A 22,929-nucleotide genomic window follows, 5' to 3' on the forward strand; every position below is an offset into this window, starting at 1 on the left:
ATTGCTTCAAAGAAGGGATATTTATTACAAAATTAAATTCCAAATTCTACCTCATTTTCTATTATCACCTGTACAAAACACATTTACAGCTCAAGGGAACATTCTCCCATCCACACCATATGGTACAGTAATTGCACCGTAGTTAAAAGAATTCAGTTTCACAGACAGACACACACACACCCCCCGGCATTAGTAAGAAAGGTTCAGAATTACCAAAGAATCCCTCCCTCTGTTGCTGCAAACTCTTGCTTAGCCAGCGGCAAGCTCTTCAAGGATGGCTCTAAAGCATATCTCTTGTAAAACACAGTAAGCTCACTTGGCAAAGTTTTAGAATCAATTAAAAATTCAGCAGGAGTGGTATCTATGCTAACATGTGATTGCCTCAGATATTATTTGTTATAACCATAGCCCTTGACATTCAAGTAAAGAGCGTAAAAATGTTTACAAAGTGAAGCAACTCGCAACCAACCACACAACCAAGGTCTTAGTACTTTACAGAAGACAGAGAATTTTCAGTCCTGATTGCTTGCAGCCAACAGCTCTGCCCCAAAGAAAGTATGCTACGGAGGTGGTGTTTTTAATCCTCAGCCTTCCTTTCCCAGCAGGGAAGAGCCTTATGTTGTTCTAACAGTCCACACATTTTTGCGTTCATGACACATTTCCCCATGTGTGGGGCCATGGGGTCACTTGCTGTAAAGGGGGAGAAAAAAAAAATCTTACCTACATTCCCCAGCTGGCAGAGACACAGGGCACTGCTAAGGAGGTTTTCACATTGCCAGCAGGACCCTGAGAGGAGGAAACAGTGCTTGTGCACAGAGTGCCAACCCAGAGCGTTACTCACTCACAGCACAGAAGGGAAGCTGCTAAGCGTGGCAATGGAGGATTTCAGGTAAATGCCTTGTGCTCCCACATTAACAGTTGGTTTGCTCTCAAGTCCCTTAAAAACAATTCTCTGAAGAATTCAGGAGGGACAGGAGGGAACTATCAACACATTTGTTTACCTTTCCATAACAAGGTTCTGGTTTTGCTCTCAGACCACAGTGACAGGTATTCCTTCACTCAGGCTACTACAAGATGTCCTGTTCAGGCACCTGTATGAAATGGATGCATACCCCAATAATTAGGGGAAGCAAAGACATGTCCTGTACTTTGGGCATTTTTCAACAACCAGAAGGAAGAAGGAAGATATAAAACAGTATATTCTGTCAATGTCCTTTGTGCATCAATCAGCCTTTCCAATCAAGATGCAAAAAGAAAACCCTGTACAGACTGAAAAGTGGTGGTAGCTACCAGGGCTGCAAACAATGGTGGCAAACAGTGATGACACAAGGTCCTCCACCTGGACCAAGGGCAACCTTGGCACAGAAATGTCCATTCAAATCCTCCTCACAGTCAGATCTGTGTCTCATAGCATGCGTGGTCCAGTTCCTGGAAATAGGCCAGTCCCTGCTGCTGGAATAGATGTGTGCGTATCGATGTCCTGAAGCGCCTGTTAGCAGAAACCTTTTAAGATGGATGGATTGCCTAGGATAAAGCTAGATGAGCCTAAAGGCCCTCTATCTATCCTTCAGAGACTAAAGAGTTGAAAATAGAGTTTACACACAAAAAAGAATTTGAATCAGGGAACGTGGCAGCCTGCAGCTTTTTGTGATTTGAATCCATGGATACAGTTTGATTAAATACTTTGTCAGTGATAAAAGGAGCCCTGTCAAGCAAGGTTCAAAGAGAGCAGCTGCTCAGAGAACAGCACCTTCTGGCCTCAGAAAGCACCGTTAGCTATTTTCTACATGACTGGAGAAGACGACTAATGAGCAGTTCTTAAAAAGAACCTGAACTCATTCCACAAGCACAACTGGAAAAAATGAACTAAAGCAGCCCAAATTTTGTCCCAAAAGCAAAGAGTGCCTTGCACCCATTGCCTCACATCTGTACCACTCAGGTATTTCAAAACAGAGTCAGGAAGGGAATCCAAATTATTGTATTTTATTGACCTCACAAAATATCAGTTACTATTATGTTTCAGCAATGGGCTGACAGGTTTTATTTTTAAGAAGCAAATACTGAAGATCAAATTCTAACTGGATTATTTTTTCAGTATTTTTCTCCTAAAAGAAGACAGAGCTACATCAATGTACACTTACTTGAAAACCCAACCCTTGGAGTCCAGAGAGTGCAGAGGAAATGTCTGCCCTCAAGTCTTCAGTGTAGACCTTTCAATCCTTTTAACTCTGGATCAAAAATAAAAATTCTGCTGGAAGTTGCTCCCTCTTGTGGAATAGCTAGATTCTTTTTTCACTGTATGCCTTCACCCCCTTACCAGCACACAAGACCTAAGAAATAGTCTCAATGTCAATCAAATGCTGTCAGGAGAATTTCTGAAGTGACAGTCCTAAAGAAAAACAAATCTTTTGTATGTGTTGAAACAGAAACTGGAGTTGTGCATAGGAAGGTGGGATGGGAGCATTAAATTTGCCACCTTCAGCACTCAGCTGCCAATCCACATCCACAAGATTATTAGTAATAAAGGATGGAGGGATCCTAGCCAAGGGACAGACTGGTCCATCTTCCTCAGGCAACTCCTACAAAATTGACCCCTTCATAGTAACTGAAGAAACTAGGGTTCCTGACTCAACTTTTGCATTCCCAAGTTTAATATAATGAATAAAGGGTGTTAGAAACAGTAATTCCAAAACACTCGCATGTTTCTTACATTTCTTTGCTGTTAGTGCTAAGGGGAAGTGTATAATAGTATGTGCTTTATATCATGGCTTTTGCCAGCTCTTCTGGCAAATCCTCCCCATGGCAATGGGACTACCTTAGGGAAAGCTCATACTGAGAGCAGCAATGTATTACACCAATCTCACTGAGAGTAGAAGATGCTGGATCACATTGTTACAAGGCAGCACTGCACTGTCTGCCTTCCACATTGCCAGCAGTTAACAATTTGCTGCTGCTGTCTGATCTGGCAGGTTCTGAAGAAGTTTGCAGCCTTTCCCCACATCCTTCTTGCCTGTACAAACCTCTGTGAACCCCTGGCTCGTGCAGGTAGGAGCACTTCCTGCAATAAAAAGTGGAAAAGAATCATCAAACCCAGCAGCTAATTATTGCAGTGACTTCCCACCATGTATAAGCAGCATATGATCAACTCAAAACCTTTAGAATCAAAAGCAGAGGTCCATCCCATCTGAGCTCGTATCTGCAGGAGTCAGTTTCTGGAGATATGTGACATACCAAGCCAGAGCCTTACAAAGCAAGCAGCTGCCCTACTGAACAATGCTATGGATCTCTACTAAAAAGGAACCAAAGCAAGGCTGACTGGAGTTTAGTCCCCTCCACAGAACAACTATGCTAATGCAGCCCTTCTGTGTGGTAGGAAATGTATTGGAATCCAAGATTTGTTAAGAGAAATAAATACACAGTCCACGTTTAAAGGCAGACACACCCACCAGCTACTCTCTCTACCTGTAATTTTGATGCAAGGCTGTGAAGCAAAGCAAGAACTCTGAAATGAGTTCACTGAAACATACACAAAAGAATTTTTCAAATATTACTTCTTGATATAGGAACACAGTTGTGATCATTCACGTTGGATGCTACCAGGTAGCAACTTGAACTGTGACAAGAAATCGACACTGGATGAAGAATAGGAAATGGAATAAAAGGAACAGAGACAAAAATAGACCTAACACAGTATGAAGGTACCTGATAAACTAAACTCCACTTCCTTGGAAGGGGTGGATTCAACATACAGTGGTTCTTGACACTTCACAGACAAAGAATTTTTGCCTGGCCTCACATTTCCTTGTAATTTGATGTTCAGCAGTCTAGAGAAGGAACTTGTTCAATATGGGAACACTGAGCAGATACTTTGGCACCAGCAGCCAGCTTTGCAGATGCCACATGCATTGAGATGAAGCCTTCCCCTCAAAGCACAGGCACTGGCACTGAAAGAGCTGGGAACAAAAGCTGAATGACAGCTGTCTGTAAGATTTCCAAGCTATCATTACAGTCTCTAGTACATCCCCATGCTGGTCTCCACAGCATACTGGGGCTGAACATAAATCACCTGCCATTTCTACTGTAATGTCCTTGGCACTTTCAGACAGAACTGAAAGAAGCTACAAAGAGCTGAGCTGGAACAGTCTGGCCCTGAAAACAGGCCTGCTAGATGAGTTGTATAAACAATTAAAGGTGACCAGAAAGCAAGGCAGTATATAGGAATAAACAATTTCCACTTCTGCAGAGGGCCTGGGAGACAGGCAAGGCACAACGGCTCAGCAGATTTCAGACAGACCCTTTCTGTCAAGTTTTAAAAATCCAGGGTCAGAACAAAAAAACCTTCAGAGAGCCAAGGCAGGTAGAATGAAGGTCCCCAGATACTTACAGTAAGCTTTCAAAAACCTCACCATAAGAAAGGTTGTTAATCATGATAGAAGTCCTATAGTGCTTCAAACTTTAGTGTTGCTTAGATTACAAGCAGGAAGACACACAGAGTGTACAGCCAGATTCCAGCTTGTACTGGTCTGGCTGCTGGAATGCCACTGCTGTTTGACTGACATATACTGCTTCAAGGAATTTGCATTCAGGCAGCCAGCTGTCCATTAATATAACCTAAGGATTCAGGACATGAATCTTTTCATTTAAGGGGACCTTCTCATCCTCTGCATCTTCCAATGCAGGCAGTGCAAACAAATGGCAAACAACAGGGTTACTATACCCTGAGTTCTCCAGAGAGGGCGTTTTATAGCCACGTCTTCAAAGCACCAGAATCAGCCTGACGGGCAGCAGATCTCATGTTCCTGACCCGCTGTCCCCAGGCTTCCCTTGCTCTAGAACTCCCAGGAGTCCATCCAGCGGAGCCCTGCCATGGGGCTGCTCGGGTTGGAGGCCATGGGTCCTATCATCCCGTAGCACAGCGGATGGAAGAGGTAGAAGCTGTGGAAAGAAACCAAATGCCCATCAAACACAGCACAGTTTCCTGTCTCAAGAAGTTCACAGCCTATGGGACCTTTGTCCTTGGGCTGCTCTAAGCTCTACTGGGAACCTTCTAACCCCTGCCGAACCAAATAAATACAGAGCACACAGTTTTACCACACATGGTATTTTCTCTTAGAATCTGATAAAACCTACAATAATGAAAAATTTGCCTGTATTTGAGGAATATGTCACCATCACTGGGATTAGAACCACTGAACAGCAAAAAATTTGAGGAGCACAGAGTGTTTTACACTGTGTGCTGCAACAAAAGAAAGATTCCCTGCAATGGAAAGATCTTCTATGATACATTACTGGGACACAGATGCTGAATCTAATCAAGTTTAAAGGTTTAAGACTGGGCTTGAGGATATCTAACAAATTCAGCAGAGAAAAAGGAACAAAGGCTAAGGATAATTAACAGGCAGCAAAGTTTCTATTGAGATGACAGCCATCACACATTCCGTTCATAAAAAGTTCAGGTTTTAGCACTCACCTGTACAGGATGAGCAGAACCAGTGCTAGGAATCCACCTCCATATACTTTTCTAGCTGTAGTGCTGGGTGACAAGAACCCAGCACAGAACTTCAGTAGTGCATCCCAGGTGATTCCTAGGAGAAGGAAGAGGTATAAGTCAGAAGAACAGAGCTGCTATGTTCACAAACTAGGCTGATTTAACTCTGTTAACACCAAAAGACTATGTCAATTTTTAAACTCATTTACTTTGGTAACCTTCAGAACCATAGAGATTGTTTTGTATCAGCAAAGGTTCTTTTTGTCCTACCTTTCCATTTGAATAAATGCAAAAGAGATCTGGGCCTCAGATGCTAATGAAGTTGGTATAAAATCACAGGAAAAACCACCAAGGCCAAATTATAAACAGACATGACAGAAAAGTGTTGGCAGTAAACCAAGAAGGAAGTAACTTATATATAAGAATATATAAGAACAGTGAAATAGCTCTAAATTTAAATGCCCTAAGCACTAGACATGACTCCCTCTTCAGGCTGACAACAAAAAAAAAAACAACCAACCAACCAGCCAATCAACCACCACCAAAAAACCAAAACCAAACAGACTAACAAAAAATTGGCCCTACAAGCTGCTTTATGAGAAACACTTTGAGTAAGTCAATGCTTTCAAGCACTTTCACAAGCAAACAAAGCCTATAAAAATATTTAACTTTTTAGGCTGAAAAACATTCAATGTAACAGAATATCACCTTTTTCCCTACTCTGTCTTCTCCAAGACTCTAGTATTTACCTGTCAGCATGCTGGAAAAAAGCATGGCAGGAAAGTAGTGGTGGAAGTAGAGAACTCGTCCCATCATAAAAAAAGGGAGGTAATGAAGGAGCCAGCCCAGTGTGATCTGCCCTCCAGCACGTAGCACAACTCTGGACAGTTCTGGAACACAAATAAACAGAGTCCAGCAGAGAAAAACTCAGCTAGAGTTCCTATTTGCAAACCTTAACACACTAAGTAAACTCAACCGGAATAATCTTTGCAGGAAGTCATGTATTGGTCTGGAATTCAAGTCATGTATTGGTCTTCTTCAAGCCTCTGCAACATCCTAGCTGCATTCTTTATAAACACACAAGCACTCTTCAGGAGAACAGCTGTCAGAAAAGATATACAAAGACCTAAGCCTCAAGGCATGGCAGGAGGTTGACCATGCTCTATGTTAAGACCAAATGTGCAGTTTCTCTGGATGTGCATCAGATTAATCATGAGATTCTGGTTTCTGACAATTTTCATTGTCTCTGCAGTGAGAGCCATCCAGATCATCACTTTGCCAGCCCTTCCTGGAAAGAAGTGGTGCCTAGCTTTCAGAGCCTGAGGAAAGGACTGAGAGCTCTGGTGTCTGTATACAGCTTAGCCAATAACCTATTGTATAATTGAGTAGTTTCCCATCACATCTTAGAACTGACTTCCCATAAGGAGATCTACAAAATGAAGCAACCGTTGATGTGAAGAGGAATGCTGAAAGTATGACTCATTTGGAGCTTGTGAAAAGCTCCAAAACCTTGGCAGTGGACATAATAAAGGATCATTTTATCTCTTGCATTTGTCATTTGCTTTGCATAAATATCAGAAAACATTTCTTGTCTTAAAACACACTGTACAAACTACCGAGCACAGAGCACATGCAGAGCTTGATAGCAGGACACTGATTAATTGGTCTGTATCCCTTGCAGCCAATGGAGGCAGCTGTGCACTGTTTTTGTAGAAGATCTGTGGTGTTCACTATTAAACTACAGCAAGGAAGTTCCCACTCTTTTCCCCGTGGACACTTGATAATCCAAGCTCAGTGGTTTCCCACTCTTGACACAGGGAGTCCTGCCATCCACACACTTTTAAGGTTCCTGCAAAAGACATTTATGAAAAGGAAGACTGACCTCACCTTTGAGTTCAGATGTCAGCTGGACACCTCTCTTCAGTGCCACTGCAGTGCAAACTGTTATCAGAAGATATAACCCAATAGTGACCAGATTTAGCCACCAAATCACCTACACAAGAGAAAAAGAAAGATTTGGGACCTTATGCTGGACGTGTGCATGTGACATGCAAACATTAAGAGTCCAATAAAAGAGACAGTCCAAAAGGAGAAGAAAAAGAACTGGCAGAAGCAAGATTAAGCAAAAATTTGCTAAAGACATTGGTTTGGAACCTCTCACTCCAACTTACCGGGTTTCCAAGCAAATAAACCCGATAATCTGTCTCATTGACACCAGAAAAACGCAGGCCCTGAGGAAAGAGATCAGAAGGGAGAAGAACAGATATTCATCAGTCCAGTTTGTATTTTGCAGTGCCTAAGACAAATTCCCATCCATGCATCTCAGGTGCTACAAAAGAAAGCTGACAGCATCTTCAATGCATTTACAGGGTAGTGCTCTTCAAAAGGCACTGCAAAAGCACTTGGAACTAGAAAGGAATATGGATTGATCAATATACCTGGTAGTTGATGGGCCAGTGCCAAGGTTTGGATGTAACTTCATTGTCCTTTGGTTTGAGGCCGCTGTTTCCCTACAGATAAATCAACATAAAATTTAAATGAGCAGGCAGTTATGCTGCAATGTCTGCCCAGAAATGTCTGTGTACACAAACACACATCAATGCCCTTCCTGAGTGAAGGGTCTTTTTTGAGCTACATAAACACACCATCTTCCACAATGGTCACAATTTGGACTATGAATGTTTCAATACTACTGTGCAAGTAAAAATGCTTTTTGGGTAGCAAAAGAGGCAGTATTCTCTCATTTTCCTTCTTCAGCTTTTCTGTCACTGAGGATACATGTTACATAAGCAGGACCTCTTTTCATTAAGAGACTACTGTGACAGGTTTTCCTCCACTACAAAAAAAAGCCTCAAAGATTATTTCCATGGAAACTCGTGCAGGTGCTTCCTTACCTGAGACAGCATTATCAATAATTGCCATGGAAACGCTTTACAAAAACACTTTACAAGTACTAACAATAATGTGCTTGACTACTTTTTTCTCTTGAAGAGCTTCACAAACAGTAGCAAAGAAAATCCTAGACTCCTCTCTCAAAATATTAACTTTTCATTCTTCAGAAGAAAGATTGAGGAGCTGGAAGCAGAAGGGCTGTGGCCAAGAGTACAAAGAACAATCACAGAAAAAGACTGCAACAGCAGTCCACCTTGCAAATATTAAATCTGCTCTTTTAAAAAATATATACATTCAGAGATAAAAAGGAAACCAACAATCACAGCTCCTTGATGAACTTGAAAAAAAATCAGAAATTTTCCGTTTTCGATTCAAACACTTACTGGTTTTTTAAGTGTCTGTTTAGCTGATTTTCCTGATTTTGACCACAGTAATATCCTCCTGCCTCACAAATACTAATTGCCCTCTCTAGCCTTACAGGAAGGTAGGGAAAACATTAAATAACTAGGCTGTAGCTAGATCACACCAACAGCAGAGCCAGGCATTAAGCCCAAGGCTTCTAAACTTGGACTTGGAAGATTTAGCTCCAAGACCATCCTTTTTTCTAAGTATAAATTCAAGTAGGTTGCTTGGGCATGCAAATTCTGCCCTAGCTTACAGCCATCACCTAGATCTCTCAGAAAGTGCTATTTCTTTTTGAATGCAGGAGAGAGGAGGAATAAAATTAAAATCTGGAATCAATGGTATCCTACCCGGATCATAACCATGTGGGATTCTAGCAGAATTTCTGCAAAAGAAGGCTTCAAAACATCCAGGCTGATATTGGGCACTTCAAAAAAAGAAAAAGAAAAAAAAAAAGAGAAAAATAGATTGGAAGTTTGTACGGTTTACTTTTATTTGCTTTTTCACAATAAACTGAATTCTATCCTCCTACAACAAATCTGCTTCCAGGACCTCTTTTAATTCTCTATGCAATTCATTCATACTCTAAACACAGTGGCTTCCAGTCAGAAGTATCCCAGAGTGAACTTTACAACTGTTGTACTTCTAAATTTCCTCCTTTATTTCCAGGAGCAATAGAAATATATAAAAGTCTATGAAATAAACAGATCTGTATTTCTGGCTGAAATCAGAGACACACTCTTCATAGGTTGTTGTTTATCTGTAAAGCCATAAGTATGGAAATGTAAAATGCATTACAACAGAAGAGGAAATTCTACCAAGTCAACAGCCCAGGATTTGTCTCTTTTGGTTTGCATACAGTTGTTCTCATAGGAGGAAGAAGAGTAGGTGTTTTAATAACTCAGAACTCAGCCCAGTCACCTGGAATTCATGGGATAAAAATTGTATTGAACAACTCGAGCCAGACGAGCCTGTGAAACATCCATAACCCCTGGATGAGGCTGCAAGGCCCACCTGTCATTACTGGCAAACTTAGATCTCTGTCACACACTATTTATTTCTTGACGGTGCTGCAAAGTCATAATTTAGCACACCCCCAGTAGGAGAAGGAAGAAAATACACCAGAACAGACTGGATCCAAGCTTTTTTTAAAAATCATTGAAATATATATGACATACTCATATCAATCACAATTCTCAATTAAACAACCTTAGAAATAACAGCCTGTACTGGAGTGCTTACACTTTTGTAACACATTAAAATCTCAAAATCCTTTAAGAAGTCTTTATACTTCCACTACACTTCAAGCATTATCACCAGCTTCCAGTACAAACAGTGAAACAGAAAAGGGCTCTGCATCCCTGCACATACTCAAGTTCAGCAAGTTTGCACTTAAGCTGGAAAGAACACACACATTTCAAATCCAGACTGCCAATGAGCTATGTGATAGCTCATCCCTTCCTTTAACAGCAAGCCGAGATGCAATCCCAAATGAAAAGGAAATCAATTACTTACATTTAGGGTTAATATGATCTTCAAAGTTCCAGAGGGAATTGGGTGTCTCCTTCAGGTATGGTGTGCAGGTGACTTCTACTTGTTCCCAGCCCCTGAGGATCAGCAAACAGTTCACCACCACCCCACAGGAACACTCAATATTTCCATTTCATGTTTAGTTTTTCCCCATTTAGCTTTATACTTCTCCGTAATGCTTCAGCAGTTGCATTCTTATACGCTATAAGAACCATGTAGAAACCAAAACATATCTGCAAGGCAGCTGACATCAATTCTACAGAATAGTTAATTTAATTAAGTTAATTTAGTTAAGTTAATTTAATTAGTGAATTTCGCACTTTCTCGCCTAAAAAGCCCTAGGTGGATATGTGGGATTTTTGAAAATTACGCACCTTGCCAACTAGAAACTTCTCCCAATTCAACCCTTATAGTCCCTCCAAAGAAAATCACCACCAATTTAAGTCATTCCATATCTACAAGAACTGTATTACAGAAACAAAACAATTACCTTAGAGGATTCTGATAACTGTTCTTTAGTTTGTCACCCTATGTCTAGCAGGTAATATGAAAGATTTTGGGAGAAAGTGTATCAAATCTGGCAGTAATATGACATTAATACTGAATTTTCTATCAATCCCCACTTAGCAAATTTCACTAATTAAGTATTCCATTAAATAATTACCATTAAATTATCTGAAGGACAGTGATTACTACCCCTAAATAAAAATAATATTAAAAATCCAATGTACTCTAACCATCTTTATTTGCAGTTAACAAGTATTATTTTCACTCAGCTGTTTCTGTCATCAATATTTTGTGGCAATAACTTCCATTCACATAGTAAATTGTTAGTGAGAAAAAAAAAACAACAATTCACAATGTTTTTTAAATGCTCTTGATGGAGATTGGCTTTTTTTTTAACTGAACACATTATGTACCCATGAGCCCACTTTTATGGTGACTCTTAAGTGGCATTTGCACTCCTGGCCAGGCAGTTACCAGAGGTACCTGCCAGCTCTATAATTCAGCATCCACAGGATTCCTTGGAATATGGTTGTACCACAACAGAGTGAAGGGAAACCCAGAGCAGCAGAAAGGGAGGCAGCTCTGGAAACAGCAGCAACATGAGTGCACAGCCTCTGCCTCAGGATCCACGTCAGCATCCCACATGGTGCAGCTTTACAGACAGGGCAGCTTGCTTGGCATCAGCCTGGATGTCTCTGCACACACCTCATTTGAATGATGAAGATGTACAAATCAAGCACATATGAAATCCTGACCCCTGCTAACAGCAGCTTGTAACTGCTGCCTCGCTTCAGATGCTGTGTGCAAAAATGGCAAAGGTCTCTGATCACAAGGTAAATTAATACCAATAGAAAGCAATTTTGAAGATTGTGGTACAGAACAGCATGAACTGCCCCAGTTTCCAGTGATTTTTACAAACCCCAAGAATAAATAACACGTTAAATAACACGTTTGTCATCCCTTCCTGGCCTTACCAGATGACAAGATCTATGTCCATGCCACTCTTGGATCTCTTAGTAAGGGATATTATTTTTCAGAGCCGTATGCCTTCACTGAAACACACTGCATAATCCTAACCCAGATCTCTCCCTCTGATCGTATTTCTAGTACCTGCTAGTTACATTTTTACTCTTTTAAAGAAATTGAAGAAATGTAGTTACTGCTTAGTCTAAAAGTACCACTGAGTAAAGGAACCTGTCAGCTCAAGGCCCTGCAGGGGTGGATGGGGATTAAAAACTATTCACCATTTTGGCAGAGTCTTTCCAGAAGATCCCAATATACACCCTGTGGCCACATGGGTCAGCCGGACCTGACTCCGCAGGACTTTGATGAGCTTCCCACTCTTTCTGCCTACCACTTCAATCCTCCAGAAGTCATTGGAGTCTCCTGTTCCATTCTGCCATGCAAACACACCATCAGAGAAAAAATATTACAAAAACAGAAAGAAGAAACTAAAGAATGCCCAAACTAGAAGACACACAGAACTGATACACTGCAAATAGGAAATTCTGAAACTCCAGTGTGTGCAAAGCTAAAAAAACTAGTCCAGACCAACCTCACTCACACTTCACAGAAGAGATTCCCCAACAGGAAGGCATCACTCTAGACATAAGCAACCACTTGCAAATATATCTCAATCTTGCTAACCTTAATTTGGTTTGCTTTCAATTCATTCTTGACTGTAGCTCAGAGTTGGAGCATAAACAGAGGTAACTTGGCTGCTTCACAAAAGGGGTTTAGGCGACAGATCTTTACATTTAGAAATTTAGCCCTCAAAGCATATTTCAACTTTGTGATTCAAAATTCTGTCATCACTCTGTCAAAAAACACAATTGTCTATGTGACAAGGCCAAATACATAAAATAATACTTGTCAGAGCAACTTCAAGGTTGTTCAGTTTGTCATTTCTGGAGTTGAATGCTGCCAGACTGACAGTAAAAGTTTGAATTATTTTTTTATCTGTGTTCATATTAAATAGACCTTAAATATGAGATAAGGCATTTCATACATCAATTTTTTCCTTGAGGATGGCAGATGTCCATCCATCATCCTGGCTAACAAACCAAAAAAAGCAACAATAAATTCCCTTGGCATGATACGAACTCTTCCCAAAAGAAGAAGCTTTTATTTTATCTTGCCTTCACTTACTATTCCATAGCCAGTGACCTGAAAATGCTTCCTTGTCAGGGGAGCCTCATGCTGGTGACTGTGCAGATTTCTAGAAGTTCTGAAATGAAATTAAAAGTCAAACCTTTTAACCTTGTCAATTTGTGATAAAAACATTGGTTTGAGCCATGCAGAGATCTGCTAGTACTCCAACCATTGAATTCCAGCTGAGGGCACAGCAGGATGCAGCCTTAATGGGATGGGGGACGTGGAATGAAACTGTCACGTCCCAGCATGTGACTGAGCTTATGCCATACTCGGCAGTGTCAGGAAAGGAGGACAGCATGAATAAATCCAACCCTCAAACTACAATCCACCACCTCTAAAAGGAAAGGAGATTTGTTTTGGTTTGCTCTGTTTTTATTTTTTTTTAATTAACAGTAAAAGTGTGACAAAGAGACCTGTCTTGTAAGAAGCAAAGCAAGATCCTGATCTTTTGTGATTATCAGTTTTGCTTTTGTGGGGAAAGATTGTACCATTTAGGGGGAAATCAGTGGCCACCACTCAGCACCAGCACAGTGCAGAAAAAGAGCCTTCCACCCTGGCTGGGTTTGCCAACTGAGGCAACCAGAGAAACCTGGCCACAGCCATTAGTCCTTGCCAAAGGCACTGGGACAGCTCCCAGGGCGCTGCTGCCGCCCGGCCGCACCGCACGGACACCGCTGTCCCGTGGGATGCGCCACAGGCCGGATCCCTCCCAAGCCACAGACCTCATCAGGACCTAACCCGTTTTGCCTAATCAAGAGTTTATCATCCCCATTACCATATATTTGATAGTAAACTCCCAAATCCCAAATTTAAAAAAATAATTCTTATAATCATTTCAGAAACCTAAGCAATGATTTGTGCATACGCCATACTGAATACCACACAACATTATTTCCTGGCTCATGAGTTTAGAGATTGTGTGAAGAAATCAAAGCTGTGAAAGCACAGAGCATTTTGGCACAGTGACATTAGACTAGACAAAGACTAAATATCAAGTCACTATGGATCCCCTGCTTTCCCTTAGGTATTCCCTGCAGAAAGGGAAGGGATCGGCTTCCATTTGCATTCAAAGTGTTTAACTGCTATGATCTCAGTACTGTTGAGAACTTCAGCATGTGGATACTGCCTATGAGCACAGGAACAGGATATCTGCAGTACACTGACAAAAAAACTGTATTCTATTTGTCTAGAAAATTCAGCATGGAGACAGGCAACAGAAAAAGGGTTTTGAAATTGCTTCTCTGGAAGAATTACCCTGATTATTGCATCTCACATAAATGAACAAATCTCCCTGCTGCTTAGGTAGGTGGTTCTAATAAAGTGGTGTTCTGTTAAAAGTTTCTCATTTAATAGACACTTTTCAAAATATAAACCATAGAAGAGAAACTCTACAAAGTTCACACCAGAAATTTAGATATACAGATATACAGATATACCTCTGTCACACAGCCTGCTTGTGCTGGTCTAAGCACAGTCTCCCACCAATTCTATTCAATCACACAATCTCTTTGAATCCCAGAAATCATCCTTACTCTTTATGTTCCAGACGAATAATATCTCCATGCCTCACAAACTCCACAGGGCTTGAGGGGTCAGACAGATCTGCTGAAGGAAGACAATCCAACCATATCAATGCACTGACAAATTTACCAGGGTCTTAGAAAGTTTCTTGCTGATGCTCATGCCTCAAGCAGTTAATAAAGCAAACAAAGTTGTGCAACTCTAAGCCTTGTGTAAAACATTGTTCTAGACTCTAGCCCTGAGAGCTACTCCAAAGAATGTGAAATATAAATGACATTTGCAACACTGATTATAATTTTTCTTACATATCTACGTTATTTACATTTTCTGCTATTTAGATAATTCTTGTTAATTTTTATAAACACATGCAGCAGGTAAAAAAAACAAGGAAACTGCCAGACCAAGCATGCCTCAGTTACCTACACTACATAATCTAAACCAACAGCTTTCTGTGCAAACCATAAATATCACATTCAGTACTCTTATCTTCTCCCAAGCAATCATCCACAAAAATCTGTGAAAGACAATGCAGCAGACTCTAACAGGGCCCAGCTTTCCCATGACTCTTAGCCACAATAACAGATTACAAAAATATTAACTCAGTTCAGACAAATTTCCTCTCTGCTGTTATTTGCAGCCCTACACAGCTGAAAAACTGTCAATGCAACCTTCAGCTAAGAAAAGCTTATTTACCAAAAACCAAAAACACAGTGGACATACACACAACATAAATCAAGATGGAGACAGCTTCCCCTTCTTCTTCCTGCTCTCCCCCTTATATCCATGAAAGATACTCTGCCCTGGAAAGAACTCAGAATATTTATGTGAAAAACAGAAGCAGCAGTTACAAAGGCACTTTACTGGTATTTGTTACCTGTATCTGAATCATGCTTCTTTATGATCCACAGGTTATTCAAATCTTTATGTAAGTAGGCAGTGACCTGAAATGACAGGATTAATTATTTTACCTAACAAAACTGTTGATAGCAGTCACACATTCACCAGCAAATCAAAGCCCCAAATGAATGCACCAACCACACAGAAATCCTGGGATCACCTTCATGACAGTGCCCCCTAGGAAACCAGTTATGGGCCACTCTTTAACCCAGATGACACCTCTCAGCCAGTGTACAGCCCATACTCAGAAGCACCACACCTGATGGCAGTTCACATGCATCAACAGCCTCCAAACACAGCCTGACCTCCTCTCACCCTGTTTCAGAGGCTCCTTCTACAACAACAGGATATCCAAACCAGAACTCTTGAATAATCACTGACCACTATCCGAACCAGGAGACAGAAGCAGTACTGGCTTTACAGTAGAGATTTGTGACAAATGGCTGGTTATGACAACCATATCTGCCAAAAGATCCAGATACGGTGAGGATTCAGGGATCACCCATTACAGCCACACATGCTACACAGCTAACCCTTGCCAGCCTGCTCAGCCTCACACAGAGTAACTGCATCTACTGCTACATGGGCACAAAGACCATCTCATTCCAGGCTGCTGCTCCCCACAGCACGTGGAACTGTACTCCCTTCACCCACCCTGCTCTTACAGAGCAGCAAGCCCTGCCCTGTGGGAGCCCAGCCCAGAGTGCTACCTGTGCCCCTCTCTTAGGTGGGAGCGGATGGCCCAGTGGGCGGGTGAGAGAACACGGAGTGTCTGATGATGGGGAAAAAGGGCGAGCTGGAGGTACAACCTCATACCTTGAGGTCAAGCCATCAGGAGAGGAGGGGAAAGTGGAAGCAGAGAGATCACTTTTTCCTTTCTAAATCTCCTCCAAGTTCTAAATTCCCTTCCCCTCTCCAGAGCCCTGAAACTACCCTAGAACCCTACTGTTGTCCTACCACTGGGGCAGGGAGCACAGGGGGGAAATCTCCATCCTTTCCCACCTTCCACAAGGAAATCCCATTAGTGTCCTCTCCAAATTGCCTTTCCCTGCTTTTAATGTCATAAAGCATGATCTACACTCCAATTTTGCCTATGCTTGAGGCAGTTTAGCATGACATCTCCATCTACTGTAATAAACATTAGTGTCATGCTAGAGTATTAGAAATTCTGATTGTGACAAGCAGCAGGAAGAAAAAGATTGAGACAAAGTTTTCACTTCTGAAAACTTCCTCTTAGCCACAGAGACAGCAGAGAGTTAAAAACCAAACACTTGTGTTTCTCTGGCAACTTTCTTTCAAGGATCTCAGAGCAATTTTTAGACACCAATAATCAAACTGCAGAATACATCTTGGTAAAAGTGCAGAAGCAGCAGAGATTTGTGAAGCTTGATGATGATGGACAAAAATAAGTAATCCACTTGATGTTTGTATTTCTTAATTAGAGATAGTTACATGATTTCTGATTTCTACTTTCACTTATTGCTTAATCATTTAATGAGATGCCCTTAGTTCAGATGGTTTCCATATGGCTTACAAACCTACAGTATCTAATTTAATGAGCAAAGCATTACAAACTCTTTGGTGACAGATGAAGGAAGCAATGCACAAAGGAGAGGGATTCATGTAAGGTCACAGAGGCCAGTGGCTGGAGTAAAAACAATATTCAGCAGTTATATTCCCTTGCTTTTAATATACAGCCAGAAATGCTGTAAGATAATGTACTTTTTTAAACAAAGTTTTACAGCCTTCCTTGAGATAACTTGCATTATGGAAAACTATTCTGAAGCCCTCTTGGACTCTGTTTATGGACAGTGGTCTTGCAAAGCCTTGTCACTGTAAGTCACCCCTCTGGTGCAGTGTGATAGGCTCTCATCAAGCCTCCTTTTTAATCAGAGTTCCAAGCCAAGGACACAGCTGTGGCACTGAGAGGGCAACAGATGCCGAGTAAACACGTAGCTCCTGCCAGTTTGGCCCCTAATGCTACATGCAAAGAGTGAGTCAGTAGTTTTAGCCACAGGCAGTACTAGCACAGCACACCAACCTGCTGCTGGCGAGCCCCAATGCCCTCTGGATAGAGGTGCCAGTGGGAGTGAAGGTATCCCCCTGCCATCCTAAGGTTCTTCATTGTGACCACAGACCCATATGCCAAATCTGCATAAGAAAGAAGGAGGAAAAAAGACATAAGACAGCTCTCCTGTATCTCCCCCAGCTAGTCTACAGTGCTCCATTAGGCATGCATTCTCCATTGTTTTGATGGAAATTTGTTTCCTGTTTGACACATTACTCCACAGGGCTCATTGCAAGCCTATCTTCCATCCCTAACAAGGATTCAGTGAAACTGTTACATAACATTTGGCTGAAACTCTTAAAACTCTCCCACAAGGTTTTAACATAAACAGATGTGGTAAGGCATTCCTTTGTTTGTAATTTCATAATGAGAGTTTTGAGATAGCTTTCCCTAAGAGTATACAGTCAAATTAAAACACTGCTGACCCCTCCAGCAATACAAGAGTGAAGGGAGACAAGCTCAGCTATGGGATAGTAGAGCTGATACACTGGCTTAAAACATCTTCCCCCCTAGCCCCTCAATTCAAGTGCATTGAGAGAACTCAGCCTTGGAGACCTGATGCTCCTCCAGTGACAGCTCTGAAGCAGGGAACAGCCAGAAAAAAGCTGAAGTAATCAGAAAGCTAAACCATTTAATAGGCTTAGTAGTCCCTAGCCAACCTGAGCATTAGGGAACAACCACAGAGCCTTCTTTTTGCTAATTCGGATCTGTTCCGAATACAACAAAGCTGGAGCAGTGGCACACTGTATCACAAAAGTTGACGGTTTCCATTTACAAATACTTTGGAAACAAATCCCACATCTGAATACCTACAAATCTAAGGTAAACAGGAAAAACACCTTTTTGTTGTCTCAAGCAATACAGAACCAAAGACTAACAAGATACATGCACACAAGTCAAACCCCTCAAAATGGCATCTTTCCCTCTAGATGTAATATGATGAAACAGCTAGTGACCATGCACTGAACATGGTGCTATTTTCAGCCTTTTTCTTTCTGTCAATACATAAAACTGTACAGAGGAAGAGCATGGATCTGGCCTTGACTATGGAAGGCATAATTCACACTGCCCTGCACCGAGTCATGGGGACATCTTTTTTATTTAAGTTCTCATGTACACTGAAAACATTCAGAGTGCTTTGCTCATTTGGACACTCACGCTCTGGAACTGAGACATTATGAAGATTGTTCCCAATCAGCTGGGATTGAAATGCTGAACTGAAGAAACCATCCCCAGGACCACTACAAAAGAGAGCAAACAATATGACAATTTGAAGTCTCACTAAACAGCATACAAACTTCCATCATGCATTACCAAGTTGTTTTTACAGAAGAAAAATTATAAAACCAGACTAGGTATCTGAAGAAAAAGGAGAGTGGGTGCAGTTCCCTTAAGAGGCACACTTCTCTAATGTTGTGAATCACAGAAGATAGAGGCAGTCTTCCAGGTAATTGTCCAGAGCTGTAAGGGTTTGAGGTCACAAAAATGTACATGCTGGCACTGCACAAAGCATCAGAACTGTCTTTGGACATGTTCTTACAACAAATAAACTGATCCACTGTCAGGACAGATATAACAAAGCCATTCTCTGTGGCTCCTGTAGTTTTACTTCTGCTAAGAGGTTAGTGGTAAGACCAGTCGACTTTAACTGAAAAATAATCGATTTATTTTTCTATTCTTTTTCTACAGTGAAATGCTTATTCACCTTATTTTTCAGTGTTGCATACGGAAAACATTACTTGGCCATTTTACTAACTCTTTCCTTGTAAAAAGCATCCCTTGGTTGCAAGTATTCAGGGAAAAGCCCTACTCTCAGGTACACTCAGACTCTTTTAATCACAGCTGTTTTCAGGAATGCAATGACTTTTTTTTTTAATTGCAAAAAGACAAAGAATGGAGCTGAGACATTTTCAGGTCCCAGAAAGAGAAGAGGAAAAAATGAGACAGAAAGTTTGGTTTGGTTACTTGCTTGGCAATTCAGAAAGTCTCAAGCTCAAATTCAATTTCACTGCCAGCTTGGCCAGAGAGTTGGGGAAGGGAATGAAACAAAGACACAGCTTGTGATTGTGCTTCTGACACTGAAGGTGGAGTAACTACCTAACCAATAGCCTTTAATTCAAAGAAAGACAAGTAGTTCTTCTGGAGAAAACCTTGTGACTTACCTTCTATTTAACACTGCAAAATGAACAGCAAACATAGCCATGTAGAGGGCAAGTGGGAGCACGATGAGGCAGAGCACACGAGCCAGTAAATGCTTCCCAAACATGACCTGTAACAAACACAATCTGGATCAAACACTGCAGGAACAACTTCACTCCTTATTTCACAAGACCCTGAGCAGCAGTCCTATAGCTGGAGCTTGCTGTGCAAGGCAGCTGATCAGGCTGAAGAATTACCTCAGAAAGGCACAGAGAGAGGTAAAAGGCAGACCTTGCAGTGTATCTCCAAAAGCTGGGGCTCTGGTACCTCAAAATTTTAGGGTCATAGGAAAAAAGACAAAAACAGGCAATAGGAGAGTTTAGGGTTCCAAAGTGCTGGGTATCCCTAACTTTGGCAAAGGAGGTTGGGCAGCCCCCATTGAAAATACTTTGAGAGCAAGGACCTTAACTTGTTTATCAGTGACATCTTGACCCAAACTCCCAGCAAAAGGATGGATTCCAAAATAGTAACTACCAAAGCTAAGCAAGAGGGAAAATCAAAATTTGTTCCCTCAGTAAGTCTATACAAATGTGAATGTAACTGGGACATCTTGGGGATCTAGATATGTTTCACTTACAGAAATCATCTGGCTTAGCAAGGATGCTCTCACACTGCAACTTCTAGTGCTGCTCAGCCAGAAGCTACAGAAAAGTCAGCAGCAAAACCTGTTCTTCGTATGTCCCAAAATGAAAGCAAAACATTTTCTTGCAACCAACTGAAAATGTGTTTAGCAAACAGATGCCAAAGAAGCTGCTACATTTTCACATCCTACTGACACTGCTGGTAGCAGAGTAAATAATGTAAAGTAGAAGGTGGATAATAAATAGCTGTGGAAGAAGAAAAAAATTAAATAGAAAAACTGTTAAATGCTCACACTAACTTCAAAGTGGATGAAGGTAGATGCACTTGCTATTGTCCAATTTTTTTTTTACATGATACCTATGATATAATCATTAAGCTAATCATTCTCCATCCCTTAGTACCCAAACCAATTAATTCAGAAGGAATGGAAAAAGCTGAACACGTTGCAAAACTCACTGAAGTCAACAAAGGAAAGAGCTGTTCAGTTCAAGTACTTCAGCAGAACACTTAATAACCACTGGACACTTAGAAAAATGCTGATTGATGGTAAATAACCAAACATAGGCAGTGGAGAGGCACATGAACTAAGCTCCAATTCCCTATTTAAAAAGGCTTCAATATGTTTCAATTTTCATGGAGTGGTTTTCTTTATCTAAAGACTTCAATGCAAAGTCAAAAAAAAAGAAGTGCATGTGAAAGACAGCAGTGAGCAAACCAGAACAATGGACCAACACGCTGAGAATTCTAGAAATCAAGTTGGTCCCAAAAAGTTGCACGTAAATAATCATGAGTATCTTCCTAACAAATGCAGAGGTAAATTATTCAGGCTTTCAGGAGATTAATCCTCACGGTTTTTTTCCCCTCTCCTCAAACACCAAGGTTGCCAAATAGCTATTCAGAAAGCATCTACCTTCTGGAGTAAATTTCTTTACATATTCTAACACTCAAGGGTTTGCTGCCTTTGTTGCCAGCAGCACAAATGAAATCACTGTGCAGCTGTCTGCTGGCAGAAAGCTTAGACATGATGGATTTGTTCTATTTCAAATGCAATTAACTGACTTTACTCAAGAAAAGTGTTTCTCTGGAGCTGAAACACTGAATCTTTGCAGCCCATATTGATTCACATTAATCAATGAAAACAAATCACACAGGAGGAATAGAAAAAGTCTATTTTTCTATTCCTCCTGTGTCTGCCCCCACTGTTTATAACAGAAACAAGACAAAAACAGTAAGTGAAAGAAATAAAATTTTCAAGCTTCAAGAGAGGCTGAGAAAAGAGGAGAACTGAATGCCCTTTAAAAGATATAACTGAAGAATTTGTCTTCCTGCTGGTTGCAAGACAGCAAATGGTACATCAAGGCATTTCTCCAAATAGCAGATTTCACACTTCGCAAACACAAAATGCAATATATTAGACCAGGACCCTCAAACCCACTAGCAAATTTTTTAGGGCTTAGAAGAACTAAACGTATTGTTGTCTTAATCCTCTGAACTGGCTATGGATACTGTAGGTTGCAGAGCATTTCTATGACTGGTGCTGCTCCTGCTATGCAGCCCCTTACTCTCACGAAGCAGAGCCTGAGTTCACGTTGCTTTATGCAAAATAAGTGCACAAGCCATGCCTGTCTGCCGGGTAGCACACACCCCTTGTCAGTGCTGGACAACATCTTGCTTTGGGCCACTAGAAAGCCATTCCCAATGAGCATTTTTAGCTTAGACTGAAAATTCAGCCAACTGCAATGGTAACAGTTTCTCTCAGGAAAAAGCAATAATCTTTCTGCTGTGCTTGTATACTATTACGTCCTGCTAATGTAAGCATGTTTGGTTTTTGTTTTTTTTCAAAAGTCTGGCAACATTTCTTTCATTATAACCTTAATCTACATTTTTCATCACCCACATCAGATGCCTCTCCTTGCTGTAGACAGAGCACCTCTGTTTGGGTACTTGCAGGGTTGTCAAAGACTAGGAGAATCACAGAGTAAACAAAACAAAGAAACCCTTAAAGTAAAAAAAAGCCTTTGAAACTCACCAGTGACAGGCTGAGGTTCCCCAGCAAGTCCCATAGGTCATAGACTGTGTTCAGGCCAACCAAGAGGACTACAAAAAGGCCAACAAATTTTACCCCCATTGCTCCAGCAAGGCTCACACCAGTCAGACTCAGCCAGAACCACCAGGAGGCAGAAAATGGCCTGCAGGACCAGTAGAGCAAGTCAGTAAATAAAATGATGGCTACATGAATGGGCAGCCCACAACCACAAAAATAAATAACCAATCAGTTACCCCACAAAATTACAGTCCATCTTCTCAGGAAAGTGGAAAACCAAGTTTTTCATTTAGTTTAGAATCATGCAAGGATACTGCTTCCAGATACAGACTTGTGAAGCCTTGATACAGGCTTCAGGTACACTTAAGCCAGGAGCAACCCTAGATCTCCCATTCAAAGATGGAAACACAGACATCAGGTATAAGCTAAAATACTAATGTGAAGAAAGTCTAGCTACATGGAAGTTGTGAGAACAGAAACAAGAATTTTGTTCCATTAAGTGCAAACTTACTTCTCTCAGAAATTTAGGGACATGGGGAAGAAGAGCCAAAGAGCAGCCACCCTAACTAAAACAAGAAAGCCTTAGCTGAAAACATCTATCCAAAACACAAACAAAAGCTGCAGGAAAAAGCAAAGAAATTATAA

At 41.1% G+C, this 22,929-nt stretch overlaps 1 protein-coding gene across 4 annotated transcripts in view; it reads right to left on the reverse strand.

The window, feature by feature from the left end:
* Window positions 1-22,929, reverse strand: part of POMT2 (protein O-mannosyltransferase 2) — a 27,944-nt gene continuing 5,015 nt past the window's right edge. Inside the window, exons 6-22 of one of the 4 annotated variants that reach the window (XR_010080572.1) lie at window positions 22,270-22,429; window positions 19,622-19,728; window positions 18,618-18,700; window positions 17,433-17,542; window positions 15,369-15,435; window positions 14,506-14,578; window positions 12,968-13,046; window positions 12,064-12,215; window positions 10,298-10,389; window positions 9,133-9,209; window positions 7,927-7,998; window positions 7,660-7,719; window positions 7,376-7,481; window positions 6,238-6,378; window positions 5,471-5,585; window positions 4,718-4,935; window positions 1-3,058 (exon numbers count right to left, since the gene is read on the reverse strand). Coding sequence is in view for 2 of the 4 variants with exons in the window: in XM_063399063.1 (XP_063255133.1) it covers window positions 4,830-4,935; window positions 5,471-5,585; window positions 6,238-6,378; window positions 7,376-7,481; window positions 7,660-7,719; window positions 7,927-7,998; window positions 9,133-9,209; window positions 10,298-10,389; window positions 12,064-12,215; window positions 12,968-13,046; window positions 14,506-14,578; window positions 15,369-15,435; window positions 17,433-17,542; window positions 18,618-18,700; window positions 19,622-19,728; window positions 22,270-22,429 (1,600 nt within the window). In the remaining 2 variants the exon portion in view is untranslated. Of the gene's footprint in view, window positions 4,936-5,470; window positions 5,586-6,237; window positions 6,379-7,370; window positions 7,482-7,659; window positions 7,720-7,926; window positions 7,999-9,132; window positions 9,210-10,297; window positions 10,390-12,063; window positions 12,216-12,967; window positions 13,047-14,505; window positions 14,579-15,368; window positions 15,436-17,432; window positions 17,543-18,617; window positions 18,701-19,621; window positions 19,729-22,269; window positions 22,430-22,929 lie in introns of those variants that run through there. The other 3 variants (XM_063399064.1, XM_063399063.1, XR_010080573.1) reach the window with 3 other exon arrangements.

The sequence above is a fragment of the Prinia subflava genome, chromosome 5 (genome assembly GCF_021018805.1).
Source record: "Prinia subflava isolate CZ2003 ecotype Zambia chromosome 5, Cam_Psub_1.2, whole genome shotgun sequence".
NCBI lineage: Eukaryota > Metazoa > Chordata > Aves > Passeriformes > Cisticolidae > Prinia > Prinia subflava.